This window comes from Hyperolius riggenbachi, chromosome 9 (assembly GCF_040937935.1).
Source record: "Hyperolius riggenbachi isolate aHypRig1 chromosome 9, aHypRig1.pri, whole genome shotgun sequence".
Classification (NCBI taxonomy): Eukaryota; Metazoa; Chordata; class Amphibia; order Anura; family Hyperoliidae; genus Hyperolius; species Hyperolius riggenbachi.
The window spans coordinates 164,955,459-164,972,166 of NC_090654.1; the positions used below are offsets into that span (position 1 = coordinate 164,955,459).

The window sequence follows — 16,708 nt, forward strand, 5'->3', positions numbered from 1 at the left end:
TGGTTAAAACTGCCTTATGGTTTCTGGAGAGGGGATATTACATACACAATTTAGCATGATTTCCCTGCATACTTTTCCCTGCATCCACCCCTTCCCTTCATAGCTGGCATCCAGTACTCACACTCACATGACACCAAGTATCTGCACCCATGCCTAAAATTGCACCCAGTACTCACACCTGCACACAGCTTCCACATGGCTCCCACTATCTGCTCCAAGCACCCACTTAACCCGTACCGGCACTTAAAGTACCTGCATTCAAAACCCATGTGATGCCCAAAGCCCACCCATAGCCAGCACCCAGTACAGGCATGGCATCAAGTATTCACACCCATGTCACATCCAGTAACTGCACCCAGCACCCACATGACATCCAGTACATGCACCCAGATCTTACATGGCACTAAGTACTTGCAATCAACACCCGCATGACACTCAATACCCAACCATAGCCAGAACCCACATGACACTCTGTACTCACACCCAGAACCCACATGGCACCCAGCATCTGCATTCAGCACCCACATGACAACCAATACCCCCTAGCCAGAAACGAGGAGGGGGGATCATGCGGGGGAATACATTGCCAGGCCCCTTTTTTAAATTTGAGCACCCCCCACTTAAGGACCCTCTGCACGGCCCTGATCACAATTTCTTGCCTTGGCAAATACAAGGCGCAATCTGCAGGTTCTTTCTCAAGCTTTGGTATAACTTGTATCCTCATATAGAGAGCTAGGTAAATATTTTCCCTAGAATGCTTTGTCAAACATAGCCTACAACTGCATGGTCCCTACAGGAAATGCAGTATTTAAAGGCTAAACCAAGCAGAAAGTTATATAGGATGCAGACTGCCACCTCCTGGAGCAGAGTTTTTTTTGTCATATCTAATTAGATTATCCAATGTGGGGATCAGAGGAGCTGTAAATGCACAAGCAATACACAAATAAGTACAGTGACATTGGATTCAACATCTCGGATTTCATACATTAAATTCAGCACTGTATGTTTCAGTAGCTAAGTCATACTATTCTGTATCACAGCTAGTATGATAAAATATTTGGGTTATAACACACATGAGGTGGCTTATCTCATTGTGCATTTGATGTTTGTCCTGCTAAACATTTGCAGGTTGAATGTTGTTTCTATATTATAGATCATTGATAAATTATGTTATTTATAACCTGGATCTTCAGCTTTGCATGTTTGCTCCTTTTTCAAAGTGGATCTTCTGGAAATAATTTTAGCTTACCTTTCTAATGCAGATGTCACCTATATTACAATAATATGGGCCATGGGGCTTGATTCATTAAGCTGCACTGCTAAAGCAGCGCACCTTAATGTGAAAGAGCAGCCACTATGCATGCCTTACATAGCAGTGCTTGCTGCTATGTAAGGAGAGTGCTTTAGGAGCGTGACTTGGATTAGGCAATGCTACCATCACCTAATTTAAGAACTCATCACCAGTGCTTATCACTGGTGAGTTGGACAAATGACTATGGGCTTGATCAGTGGCATCCCTACTTTACAGCACCGGGTGTAGCCATGGCTAGGGATGCCAATGTGGTGCTCAGTCACTGTGTTCTTAGACCTGGGACCTTTTTTCATAGTTTGGGCAATATTCGGGAAGATAGCAGCAGGCATTGCAGAGGACTGTACTACTTCCTGCACTAGAAGTAGCACCCCTCCCCCTTCCTGACCCATGGGCAATGTATCTCCTCGCTCTCTACACACAGCCTGCAGTGAGTGAATGTGCAGAGCAGCAGGGTGAGTAGAGAGAATGATTGCTGTGCTGCAGCTGGGACATTAGCAGGAAGAGGTGGCAGGATGTGTGCTTCAGAAGTTGCCTGTCATTAGTAATCATGCGCACAGGCTGCTGTTATACCAGAGTGCTCTAGACTATTCATTATTTATCCTGATCAGTGTAATTAATAATGCAGGGCAGTCTGCTGTTGCAGAAGCCATCGATACAGGTGCTGACAGCCGACTTCTGTAGTTAGCAGAGAAGCAAGCTCCAGGTGATTTAGATTAGCTTGATTGTAGGTAATCTTCTTTCTTTACCCAGTTCCCCCTCCCACCCTGTTGTCTTCGCCTATGACCCTTTCCTCACTTTTGATTTTAGTGGCTTCTTTTAACAGCTTGTCCATGCCAAACAGCACTGGTGATGTCTGCAGTCCTGGTAAGAGCTCTTCCTGCCATTTCTCCTCTCCCACCAGGCTCTCTGTCATGTGTCTCTTTGTCTTTACTTCCCCCCTCCTCCTATGCATCCCCCTCTTTCGTATGTATCCCTCTGTCCTCAGAGGAGCTCACAATCTAATCGTTCCATAGTCATAGTCTAATATACCACCATAATATTATTGTGTACGTATATAGCACGGTTATCTCCGTCCACATCTTGATGACTCCTTTTCCCCCAAAGCACCCCAAAATTTGCACCGACACACTCAGCACCCCAACCCGTCAAGTCTCCCATCAAAATATTTTTTTGGGGGGGAGAGGGGGGATGGGGGGGGGGTGTTTCTTTAGATAGGAGCGTGCCTTCCTATACATAGTAGCTATAGTTACGCTCATTTCTAAGGAAGGCACGCTCCTTACATAGCAGCGAGCACTGCTATGTAAGGCATGAATAGTGGCCGCTCCTTCACATTAAGGTGCACTGCTTTAGCAGCAGTTTAAAATTTGCTTGGGCGATAATTTCGCCCAGAGGAGCTCTTTACGGCCTGGGGTGTGTGTGTGTGTTAAATTTAATTGGATTAGGCAATGCTCTTATCAACTAATTTAACCACTTGAGGACCGCAGTGTTAAACACCGCTAGTGACCAGGACATTTTCTTTACTAAAATGGCCACTGCAGCTTTAAGGCCTAGCTGCAGGGCCGCACAACTCAGCACACAAGTGATCCCCCCCCCCTTTTCTCCCCACCAACATAAATATTTCTTTTTATTTATTTTTTTTATAAATTTGCCTTTTTTTTTATGTATTTTAAGAACTCGCCAGTGCTTATCGCTGTCAAGTTGGACAAATGACTATGGGCTTGATTCATTAAAGGGAACCTAAACTGAGAGGGATATGGATGTTTTCTTTTAAACAATACCAGTTACCTATATATGAAAGGGAGAAGCGAGAGCCCAATATAGTGTAGTAGGTTAAGACAAATGATATAATGAAGAGTAATGTATATACTCACAAACCAGGGTTACCTCCAGGCAACCACTGTATAAGCAGGTGAGGAGATTAGCCTGTCCTCACTCAGGACTAAGAAGTCGCTCTCTGTAGACGTGAAGAAGAAGAGTGGGGTATCCCCCTCCACCAAGGGTGGATATATTATTTTTTTTTAATAAATTTGCCTTTTTTTAATGTATTTTAAGAACTCGCCAGTGCTTATCGCTGTCAAGTTGGACAAATGACTATGGGCTTGATTCATTAAAGGGAACCTAAACTGAGAGAGATATGGATGTTTTCTTTTAAACAATACCAGTTACCTGACTCTCCTGCTGATCAATTTGCTGCAGTAGTATCTGGCTCTCACACCTGAAACAAGCATGCAGTTAATCCAGTCTGACTTCAGTCAGAGCACCTGATCTGCATGCTTGTTGAGGGGCTGTGGCTAAAAGTATTAGAGACACAGGATCAGGTGTAGAGTCAGGAAACTGGTATTACCTTAAAAGGAAAAATCCTTATCCTTCTCAGTTTAGATTCCCTTTAAAGGGAACCTGAAGTGAGGAAAATTATTTAAAATAAACACATGATGTAGCTGCAAATGAATATTACATACTAACCTCACTATCAGTTCTTCTCAGAAGCTCACCATTTTCTTCTTACAGTGATCCCTTCCAGTTCTGACAATATTTTGTCAGAATTGAAATACACCAGTTGTTGTCAGTTATATTTCAGCAGCTGTCAGTTACAACTGAATGTGCAAGGTAATGTCCATGTTTCCCTATGGCTCAATTGGGTAATATTACAGTTTAACAGTGTGCTGACCAGGAAGCTGTTAAGGGTTATGGTAATGGCAATTTTCAAAATGGAGGACGGAGAAATCTATTGATCACCGTGGACAAACGGAACACAGAAAAGGAGGAAGAGATTTAGCAGTAGACAACACGGGAGGTAAGCATGTCCTAGGTATGGTTATTTTGACTTTTTATTTTCAGTTCAGGTTCTCTTTAAGCTGCACTGCTATTAGACGACAAAACCGCCATCTAATTACCCCGTGCAGCGCTGCGATCTAAGGCAACCATGTGACACGGCTGTCCCCTCCATAGGCTGGGGAGTGATCGGCTGGGGGGGGGGGGGGAGGGAGGGGACAATATAAAATAAATAAAAAAAAAAGGCACATTTATTAAAAAAATTTTTAAAAAATGTATAAAAAAACAACAACTGGGGAGCGATCAGACCCCACCAACAGAGAGCTCTGTTGGTGGGAAGAAAAGAGGGGGGGGGGGAATCACTTGTGTGCTGAGTTGTGCGGCCCTGAGGCTAGGCCTTAAAGCTGCAGTGGCCATTTTAGTAAAAAATGTCCTGGTCACTAAGTGGGTAAATTAGCTGATGGGAGCATCGCCTAATCCAATTCCTCACAGCAACACTTAGGTAGGAGAGACTTTTTAAAAAAACTATTTTAACCCTACTAACTGATGATAGTTACTTAGACAAAATTGATCTAAACATGCTTTTCTAGGACAAGTTGACAGGTTAAGGTAGTTTAGTGAACATTACTTGTAGCCCAACCTTCAGTAGTTTATAAACAACTTTGTATAAGAATGCCATTGGTATTTAGGTTTAGGAAAGTGGATTAAATAGTTGTTAAAACTGATGACTAAATACTGTATTCTTATATTCATCTAGCTCATTCGAAGTGGTTAAACATTATTCTTATGTCAGACACAGACAGTATTACAAGTTTATTTCTTTATTGTAATGGGAGTGTTGTCTTATTTGATAAAAACACTTTTAATAGAAAAAAATGTGTAAAGCAGATAACAGAATGTGTTCCTAAACCTAAACATACCAGATATCCTACTGAACGTCTTCTTGGCCATTGCTGTGGATAACTTGGCAGATGCTGAGAGCTTGAACACTGCTCAAAAGGAAGCAGCTGAGGAGAAGGAGAAAAAGAAGAGTGCAAGGTACTGTGTGCTGCCAGAGATATTAAATGGAAAATACTGCTCTTTTATAGTATGAGGCCATTCGACCCAGACACACTGCCCACTGCCCAGCATTTCACTTCAGTCCATAACTAAGCTGAAATGCAGAGATACAGGCTTGCCCAATCATTTCAAAGCAGTGAGCGCTAGTTGCTACAGACATTAGCCTTTAGCTGGTTGAAATTATTGTAATGATAGTTTTGGCCAACAGTCTTTTGAAGGCCAGTAAATTGTCATGCATATTCAGCTCACCTGTGCTGCTTATATTGTCATATATGGAGGGAGGGGAGGGGGAGCAAGAGGTTCTCTGCTTTGCCTAGAGACAAACATATCGACAGATAAATCAGCCATGACTGATTGCTTGTCAGCCCTGCTCTTAACAGGCACAGAAGATGGATGCTGCCTGTACAAACATCAAGCTCAAAACTGAACAAGACAATTCTCAAAGCAGTCAAGTTGCTTAGAATAAATTATTAGTAATATCAAAGTTAATTTAATAATGAGCAACTCATTTTAAGTAAGTTGTTGCCTGCAAAGTACTGAAAATGGTTTTAAAGATGAGAGGGTTGATGCACTGTGGGTAATGTTGCTGTGTGCAGGCAGCACACAACAATATTATTGTTACTGCCACCAGCAGTGTACTAGGCGTTATGCATGTTAGCGAGACATGCAGAACATGGATAATGCTAACGTTGCTATGGTAAAGCATGTTCGGCTGCCTGCGTAATGCGCGTTAGGATAGCAATGCTCGCGTTAGCCATTGCATGATGTGCGGTACACTGCTGGCAGCAGTATAGGTGATATTACTGTGGGCTGCCTGTGCAAGAGTGGTTTTATAAGTCGGCACTGCACCAGAGAGAAACAGGTGCCATGCATTCTCTAAAGTGCACAGCCCCATGCTTTGGAGAGCAAGTTGAGAGTGTGTCTGGCCACTTAGGATGAAATTATATAGCAAACTTGTATTTCCGAGAAATGCGTTGCAATTTTTTAAGAGAGTTGTATTTTTGGACCAAAAAAGTTTCTTCATTTTGCATTTCTGAGTCTTCTTGGAGGAAGTAAGTCCACCATTGCCCCCCTTTTTTTTAACTGTTTTTAAATATGTTACTTCACTTTGGCATCTCTGATCAATTGCAGAAAGTTTATTGAAAGTCACACCATGAGACACAAACCTTGCAAAGACACAAATTGCCATTTTTAGTGATTTCTGAAATACAAGAAAGGGCAATTTGATGGTTATAAATTAATTGCAATAGCTAAAATAACTTTTTTATGCATTATTAAATATTCCAATAAAGCACACCAATCAAGATGTTCCATTTTCATCTTCTTTTAAATAAATACCAGCTTTCTGGCTGTAAATCCGATCATCTGATAGAATACTTTGTGTACTGTTGGTGTGGGGTTGTTCAGGGCCAATATGCAATTTACTTTTTTCTTCTGAGTTATCTCCTAGGAGATTATTTTCATATTCTTTTTAAAATAACAGCATTTTACAATTAAAAAAATGTACCTAAAGGTTGATGAAAAAGTACTATAAAAAGTACTATCAAATCTATTTTGATTATTGTTACTTGCTGGTGGTGTAAATTGTATTTTATGACTTGGTAAGAAAATATCACCTAGGGGAAAACTCAAGAGAAAAAGTGAATTGCATACGGGCCTGGGTGTTCTGTTTTCCTCTGACTCCCAATTTGTATACTTGTTCCAGAGAGTGACTATAAATCCTTATAAACTGATGATCAACACCACATGTATTTTTACAAAAAGGTCAAAATGGAGGCTTCTATAGCTCACTAATGGTTTCTATGCATTAATCCTCACTTCCCTTATCTGCCATTTAACGTAACGGGTCATGGAGCTTGATTATCCTACCACTGTAAGCTCAGTTATAAAGCAGTAATGCAGTACAAACTAGCAGGTGTTTCTCCAAACATATATGAAAAATCCAATTGTAAGATTTACTGAAAAAAAATATTTTAAATAGCTAATTAAAAATAAATGCAGCAGAGATAAAAAAAAATAACACATTTGACTTGATGCTGGAAACTGAATAAAGCTACTACTATCCCAACTGTTGAATCTCCACTGTATTGAAAATACTCTGTGCAGTAACAGCAATCATTGGGCACCAATAGCAAGCGTGATTGAAACAATGTGGGACAAAATGACAAGGATTCATTAAAATACATTAAAAAGTAAAAAAATTGTAAATAGTCAAAACAGCTTAATCAGAATAAGTACAAAGTACTGCCCAATTCTGGGAACTATGGAGAATAGAACAGAAAGTAGATGGCAAAAATAAATAAAATCAAGAAAAGCAACATAAACTCCCAATAATATTAGTCTTTGTTGAAAAAAAAAGGAAAACACTGAAATGTTCCACTAGGGTTTTCTGCTCGCTCTTGTTTTTCAGGTCATGGTATAGACAAATTAAAGTGGACTAACTCTTGTACAGGACAAAAGGAAAACATAGAGAAATGCATCCTGTATGCATTTAAAGCGGTTAGCTTGTCCAATTCCCCCTCATCATCTGTGTCTAATCACAAGTTGTAATTTGATCTCTACCTTGTGTTACATGACTGCCATGGCAGATAAGCTCATTTGAAAGCACAGGATGTTAACAATATTTCTGCTTCCATGAAAGCAGGGAGTCAAAACACAGCAGATTTATTATAGGATTGTATGTAACAAAGAAATGTTTTTATTTAAAGGGACTGTCCAAGGATCTTTTTTTTAAAAAAAAGCATCTACTTACCTGGGGCTTTCTCCAGCCCCTGGAAACGTCCTGTGCCCTCGCTCTAATTATTTTATAGGGTGACGTTACAGTATATCTGGATCTGGGAGTTGGAAGCTGTCTAGGAACTGTCTCTGTCAAGAGCACGACTTGCCATTGCAGAAAGACATTATATTGTGGATTGAGGGTGATTCTTTGCAGCTGGTGCACCCCATAGTACGATTTGTACACGTGAGACTTTGCATCTACCTGGTGTTGTAGAGCGCAGTTATCATATTGCTCCAAAGTAAAATAAGGCAGCTTTATCTGAACACTTTTCTGTTCTGGAAGATGCTTTATCACTCCTAGATTATGTAATAGTTATGTATTGCTTCTTGAACAGGTATCAGTATACCATTGAAGCCACCTTATTTCTCCATGGATAGGGATATCCAGTATTGGTGCCTTGCTGATGCACAATGCCCCACTTATTAAAAAATTCTATGTGCAAACTGCAGTGTACAGGTCCTTTGTAAAATAGAATGCAAAGACAGGAGCAGAATATTCAAATGAGAATGCTGTGTAATCCAGCCACTCTGGAGTTGTCTTGTGGTCAAATCAATATTGGTGTATTAGTTCTAGTATCCCACAGTCTTGTGTTAAGCTAGGTACACACTACTTGAGCAATGCTGTGTATGGTGACCGCTATCACAGTCATACACTATCACAGTCCATGATACGGAACACCTGTCTGTCCATGCTATTATGACATACTTTTTTGACAAATCCATTTCGCCCATAAAAATCATGTGATTTGCAATAAAATTTTAGGAATGCGGGCAAGGGACATGTGTGAATGGGTCCTATTAATAACACTGAATCCATCGACATGTCTGCTAACCTCCTGTCTAGTAAATGGTATGTTTTTTTTCAACCTAGTCTAAGGAAATCCCATCCCAGTCCACTGCACTTCTGTATGCTGATACTAATGAGCTTGGTTTTGCTATTTAAGTTTGAAATGATTTTTTTTGCATTTTGTTTGATTTAGCGCAAAAACAAATTAAAAACGCCATACAATCCCCTTAATGCTTTACACAATAGATGGAAAATATACTACTGCTGATATATTTATTAGTTGTTATTAAATAAAAATAACACAAAGGGCCCATTAACTTTTTCTCCTAAGTTTTCTAATGGGAGATAATTTTTTATATTGTTTAAAATAACTTTTTTAGCAATTGAAAAAGTACCAAAAAGTAGGTGAAAAAATCCTGTCAAAAATATTGAGTATTTTCTTGCTTGCTGGTAGCTTAAAAAGTAATTTATTTATAATGTGAAAATATCACCTAGGAGGAAGTGTGAATTAGATTAGGCCCATTATATTAGCCTGTTATCAAAAACTTTAATGGCAGCATCCATTAATCAAACCACATTGCAGGGTGTCTCATCCTTCTCCTAACATGCAGCTAATGTTCCCCTCTGCTATGACCTTATACACTGTGTTATCTCCCGGAGCTTCAGGTAATCTCTTCAGAGACTCAGTGGGCCTGCTCACTGCTGCGCTTGATAGGCATTATGGAGCTTAGGAGCGGCATGTAAATGATCTGCTCTGATTTTTTTCTTTACCTCATTCCACAGTCAGGAATAATGGTATTAAGACTTTCAGCCTCAGGTTTGTAGCAGTAAACATTTCCTGAGTCTTAAAATGCTTATTCAGCCAAGTGTCACTCAGAATGGAAAATGATACCCCCTTTGACTGCGTAGATGATTATTGTAATCATAGTTAATTTACTAAGTGCTATCCTACTCAGCAGTGACATTTCCAGCACCCAGTATTTATATTAGCCAAGCGCAAAATTGATGTCAGTGAAAACCATGTGCTAACATATATCTCAATATTCCAAAATATGTATGACCTGATCATTACTATTAGCTTATTTTTCTCTTTTACTCAGAAAGAAGGCCACAGTTAAATTCCAATTGTATATAAATAAAAACAGAGGAAAGAACAATCTATTAGTGTATTCAATTTGATAAAAATATTAACTGTATAGCATATAGTATCCTTTATTTTCCTGCACAGCAGCCATTAGAATGGAAGAGGATTGGCAGCACAGTGGAGAGAGACCACAATGAGGAATGACCATTAGGTTTCCTCTCAGAGTCCAGTGAATAGAGTAGGTGTGACCATAACTAGACTTTTTTTTTTTTTTTTTGGAATACAGTCAAGAAAAGTGTGGTCATGAAGCTTTCGGTGCTGCTCGCTTTATCTGTCTTCAGCCATTTGCATGTCAAAACCAGCTGCACAAAATTACAGGTTATCTAGTTGGAAAGACTATAGTTGATATTAAGTGAACTCGGAACTCTTCTCTGCTCTAAAAGATACACAACAACATAATAACCTTTAAACAAAAAAACATTTATGTGTTACAGCTGATACAAATCTTAAAATAAATCTGCACAGTTTCTACTTCCTGATTAATGGAAACAGACATATTGTTTACAGCCTGTGCTTTCAAATGGGCTTTTCTGCTTATCTGCCATAGGCAGTCATGTGACACGGGAGGATCAAATTACAACTTGTGATTAGACACAAATAGGGGGAATTAGACAGGCTAAACTCTCTGTGTTTTCCTTCTGTCCTGTGCAAGAGTTCAGGTCCACTTTAACACTGTTTTAGAAAACCCTTCACCTTGCATTGAGAGCTTACTTAAAGGGGCACTATGGCGATAAATTTTAAAATTTAAAATATGTGCAAATGCGGGTGGGGGGTGGGGGGGGGGTATCCGCTGCGCATCCACGCTGGACGTGTGAGTCAGGATCTCCGCTCAGACATCATGCCAATAGCAACTATTTCCCAGCGAAACAGGAGGGAACATGTCGGAGACACTGATAGAGCATTATGCGTATATGAAAAGAAAGAAGGGGATGCAAAAACCCCAGAAATTACTGGAGCTATTTGCAGGAATGCAGGCCCGTGCTGCTCTCAAAGATGGCGCCGGTGGAAGGCTAGAGGGAGGTCCCGTGCTCAATGAAGTGTCTTTTGCTGCTCAGACTTTAGCCCTGCCACAGAGGGACATATCTTCGGGTGATTCATCCCCAAATTTCAACTCCCCGTCATCTAGAAGCCCTGTGAAGTAAAAAATGAAGCTGGCTGCTGCCGACGCTGCCGACGTTGCCGAGGAGCAGGTAAGCTCTGCAGCCATCATAGCGGCTCCGATCCCTGCATCCCAGTCTCCTTTTGAGAACGTTCCTGCTTCTGACCAAGGAATCACCCAGAACTATCTGAAGGATCTAATAATTACACTTAAATCCTCCCTTTCTGCTGAATTCCTACACATAACAAACCATCTACAGCAGTCAATTAGCACACTGGGAAACAGAGTGGCCACAGTGGAAACTAGTGTAGCTATGCTAACTAAGGAGTATAATCAGACAGTAGATTGCTAGGAGGAAAATCAGCAAGATATATCATGGCTTAAGATGAAAGCAGCTGACTTGGAGGACAGAAACAGGAGATGCAATTTTAAATTCAGAGGGGTGGAGGAGACAGTTCAGCAGTCACAGCTTAACCACTTAACGACCGCCTAACGCCAATAGGCGTCGGCAGGTCGAAGTGGTGTTTCCATGTTCCATGGCAGTTCACGGAGGGTGTCTCCGTGAACAGTCTGCGAGCCGCCGATCGCAGCTCGCAGGCTAAATGTAAACACGCGGGGAAGAAATCCCCGCTGTTTACATCAATACGGCGCTGCTGCGCAGCAGCGCCGTAAAGGAGATTGGCGATCCCCGGCCTCTGATTGGCTGGGGATCGCCGGCATCTGATAGGCTGAAGCCTATCCTAGGCGGCACAGGACGGATTTCCGTCCTGCGCAGCCCATAGAGAGGAGCAGACGGAGGGAAGGAGAGGGAGGTAGGAAAATCGCTGTGGAGGGGGGCTTTGAGGAGCCCCCCCGTAAGGCCACACGGAGCGGCGGCGATCAGACCCCCCAGCAGGACGTCCCCCTAGTGGGGAAAAAAGGGGGGAAGTCTGACCTTTTACCCGATCGGTGCTGTGGGCTGGAGAGCCCGCGCAGCACCGGTCATTCAAAAATCCCGTGGTCCTTAAGTGGTTAAGGAGTACATCGGAACCTTAGTGCAAAAAACCCTGCTGTCAGAATTGGAAAGAGTGATCGAACGCGCACACAGACTCCCCAAACCTTCGTATCTACCAGATAACACTCCCAGAGATATCATCTGCAATTTTTAATTCTTTTATACCAAAGAGAATCTGCTTCAGTTTGTTAAACAAACTCCCTGATCCATTCAAAGGTATCCCCCTTTATGACCTATCACAAGCAACTTTAGCCAAACATAGATCGCTGGCCCCAATCACAAGAGCACTGCGAGAGCATAAAATCTTATATCGCTGGGGATTCCCGATAAAGCTACTGGTCACAAGAGGAGAGAGAGTTTTTTCAATTTAAGCTTCTGAAGATGGCATCAAGCTATTATCCTCTCGGAGAATTCAATGCAAAGATTTACCTCCAAAACCCCAACGCCCCACCTACGCAGCTAAAGTTCAGCAAGACTGGCACTTGGTATCTTGAAGGGGTGGTCTGGCACAGTCCTGTTTTCCTTTTAAATGGTGCCACTGCAGTTAGTAGTGACATTCCTTCCTATATGGTGGGTATTAAGTTACTACTCCCCCCACACTGGAGATAACATCCGCAGCTCAGCCTGCCTCTACTTCATCACTGTTAGTCAGTCAGCTACAGATCAAACACCACTCCTAAGTGTTCCACAGTTTTCCAAAGAACTTAAAGGGAATGTCCAAGCAAAATAAAAAAATGAGTTTCACTTACCTGGGGCTTCTACCAGCCCCATGCAGCCATCCTGTGCCCTCGTAGTCACTCACTGCTGCTCCAGTCCCCCACTGGCAGCTTGCCGACCTCAGAGGTCGGCGGGAGGCATTGCGTAAATTTTTACGCATTCCCGCTAGTGCAGGAACATTAACACATACATTTTTACGCATTACTGGTTCAATGCGTACAAATTTACGCATTGAACCAGTAACGCGTAAAAATGTATGTGTTAATGTTCCTGCACCAGCGGGAATGCGTAAAAATGTACGCAATGCGGCCCGCCGACCTCCGAGGTCGGCAAGCTGCCAGCGGGGGACTGGAGCAGCAGTGAGTGACTACAAGGGCACAGGATGGCTGCATGGGGCTGGTAAAAGCCCCAGGTAAGTGAAACTCATTTTTTTATTTTGCTTGAACCTTCCCTTTAAAAATACAAGACACAGATGGTCTATCCCAATCCCTAAACACTCTAAACGTTTCTGGTCTATATGCATAAGTCTCGAAACTCTTCTAGGTTTACTGCTCAGCTACCTGTACAGGATCTTCTCAAAAAATTTGCATATTGTGATAAAGTTCATTATTTTCTGCAATTTACTGATAAACATTAGACTTTCATATATTTTAGATTCATTACACACAACTGAAGTAGTTCAAGCCTTTTATTGTTTTAATATTGATGATTTTGGCATACAGCTCATGAAAACCCCAAATTCCTATCTCAAAAAATTAGCATATTTCATCCGACCAATAAAAGAAAAGTGTTTTTAAAACAAAAAAAGTCAACCTTCAAATAATTATGTTCAGTTATGCACTCAATACTTGGTCGGGGATCCTTTTGCAGAAATGACTGCTTCAATGCGGCGTGGCATGGAGGCAATCAGCCTGTGGCACTGATCAGGTGTTATGGAGGCCCAAGATGCTCCGATAGCGGCCTTAAGCTCATACAGAGTGTTGGGTCTGGGGTCTCTCAACTTTCTCTTTACAATATCCCACAGATTTTCTATGGGGTTTAGGTCAGGAGAGTTGGCAGGCCAATTGAGCACAGTAATACCATGGTCAGTAAACCATTTACCAGTGGTTTTGGCACTGTGAGCAGGTGCCAGGTCGTGCTGAAAAATGAAATCTTCATCTCCATAAAGCTTTTCAGCAGATGGAAGCATGAACCCACTTTTGAAACAGAAATAGCGGCAGAAGCACCTGACCTGGGCTACAGAGAAGCAGCACTGGACTGTTGCTCAGTGGTCCAAAGTACGTTTTTCGGATGAAAGCAACCTTTACATGTCATTCGGAAATCAAGGTGCCAGAGTCTGGAGGAAGACTGGGGAGAGGGAAATGCCAAAATGCCTGACGTCCAGTGTCAAGTACCCACAGTCAGTGATGGTCTGAGGTGCCATGTCAGCTGCTGGTGTTGGTCCACTGTGTTTTATCAAGGGCAGGGTCAATGCAGCTAGCTTTAAGGAGATTTTGGAGCACTTTATGCTTCCATCTGCTGAAAATCTTTATGGAGATGAAGATTTCATTTTTCAGCATGACCTGGCACCTGCTCACAGTGCCAAAACCACTGGTAAATGGTTTACTGACCATGGTATTACTGTGCTCAATTGGCCTGCCAACTCTCCTGACCTGAACCCCATAGAGAATCTGTGGGATATTGTGAAGAGAAAATTGAGAGACGCAAGACCCAACACTCTGGATGAGCTTAAGGCCGCTATCGAAGCATCCTGGGCCTCCATAACACCTGAGCAGTGCCACAGGCTGATTGCCTCCATGCCACGCCGCATTGAAGCAGTAATTTCTGCAAAAGGATTCCCGACCAAGTATTGAGTGCATAACTGAACATAATTATTTGAAAGTTGACATTTTTTGTTTTAAAAACACTTTTATTTTATTTGTCGGATTAAATATGCTAATTTTTTGAGATAGGAATTTTGGGTTTTCATGAGCTGTATGCCAAAATCATCAATATTAAAACAATAAAAGGCTTGAACTACTTCAGTTGTGTGTATTTGAATCTAAAATATATGAAAGTCTAATGTTTATCAGTACATTACAGAAAATAATGAACTTTATCACAATATGCTAATTTTTTGAGAAGATCCTGTATAAGCTAGAATTTAAATTTTCATGGTGAACTTTACTTCAATAAATGTCAAAGGACTCAATACGCCAATGAAAAGACATAATATGTGGAAAGAAGCAATTCGCTTAAAAACAGACATTCTGTTTATTCAAAAGACGGACTTCATGGAAGGCAAACCCCCGAACTGCTCTCATCCGAACTTTCCCCACATAATTTGCAGCAACTAAAGACAGGAGATAAGCTTAGTGAATTGAGGCCTTTGTCTTTACCTATCAGATTTTTTAAATCTGTTTGAAGGTGCGTACACACGCACTACATACGGCAACGGCGCTGAGCGGATCGTTCAGAAACAGCCTTATCAGTCCGCCGACAGCGCGTACACACGCAGACACTGTACACTCACAGATCTCAATTTACATAAGTTGTCATTTGAGTTCGCACATGAGTCACTAGCAGTCACTACATTCCAGCTGCTATCAGTAACATTCTCACTGCTCCCACACAAGTAATTGATAAGGCGCGTACACACGCCATACTGTAGCTAATGACGGGTCCGTCAAACCCTCCCTCTGGGCGGGCGTTCTGCCGACAGTAGGACGTGTGTACATGCTGTCGGCAGACTGATAAGACCCGTCATTAGCTACAGTATGGCGTGTGTACACGCCTATAAAGCCTGCTTTGAATCCTTATCTATATGGTAAAGCACTATACACACACTTAGGCCCCATTTACACTTAATCAGTTGCTCTCAGTTATAAAGAAAACTGATTTTCAAAGTAATATCCATGTTTTCCTATGGCACCTTTCACACTTAACGCGTTTTAACTGAAATCATTTTCACAATGCACTGCTATGGAAAAAAACACGTACTAACGCACACTAACGCACACAAACTGATTAAGTGTAAATGGGCCCGTACGCAGCCAATAACGACCACCTGTGCCAAGAATCCAGCATGAGTACAGTAGCCCCCAGCCCTGCTTGGCTGCATGGCCAGCGATCTGCCATGGCCAAGACCATTGTTCTCCCCACCCCGCCTGCTGCGTGTCATCACTCCCACGCTGCTCCGTCAACCCACCACATAAGAAAAGGACACCTCACTACCAGCAGTCTAACAACGCACCAGTACAGCTTCTGACCTGTAATGTCATTTGAGGGATTGGGTGCTGATGCTGGATGACATGCCTTGTACATGCTTACGTGGCTTACCTTCTCAACAGCCAGTGCCATCTCACTACCTCTCTTCCCCAAATAGTTGTGAATGCATGTGACGCTTGGATGCAGGAACTACCAATAATCTACACGCCGATCTGGATTTCTGTTAAGAGACTTCATCCATCAGTTTGATTTTATGATCTGCAGCTGTCTAAGTCTCTGCTAGCACTATGCTGTATGTGAAGAGTTTATATGAATGATACCAGAGATGGACAAAGCCACAGATCATAAATTAAAAAAAGGTATAATAATAAGTCTGGAGCCATGCTTTATTTAGAGTGTAAGGCTGTTTATATATATATTAAGGGTACTCCGTAGAGTTTACCAGGATTTTTACTTTGAGTTAAATCTCATTTCAGCTAAAAAATTGTCCGTTTTCATTCTGTTGGTTGTACTGTGCAATTAGCCTCAGATGTAAGCTAATGCAAAATGCTTCTGATAAGCTCTAAAACCAAGTGACTATTGCTTACCATCCATTTATGTGATTACCCAGCCTACAGGCGGCCATACAGTTATCGATTTTCTTGTTTGATTCCCAGCAGATTATATCACTCTGTACTGCTCTAAGATTTCAATTGCATTCGACCTAAAATCAATCAAACCTATCGATCAGAGAGGATGGCAGTTTTGCATAGATTCGAAGCAAGGCAAGACCTGTGGTCGATTGATTGGCCATAGAAAACACTTCAGTTTGATCAATATTCAATAGATTTCTTGCTAAA

General features: G+C 41.7%; 1 protein-coding gene across 12 annotated transcripts in view; it reads left to right on the plus strand.

Moving 5' to 3' along the window:
* Positions 1-16,708, plus strand: part of CACNA1D (calcium voltage-gated channel subunit alpha1 D) — a 665,324-nt gene that overhangs the window by 424,871 nt on the left and 223,745 nt on the right. For all 12 annotated transcript variants that reach the window (XM_068253651.1, XM_068253660.1, XM_068253661.1 and 9 more), the window contains one exon: positions 5,008-5,122. In XM_068253651.1, the coding sequence (XP_068109752.1) occupies positions 5,008-5,122 (115 nt within the window). The remainder of the gene's footprint in view (positions 1-5,007; positions 5,123-16,708) is intronic.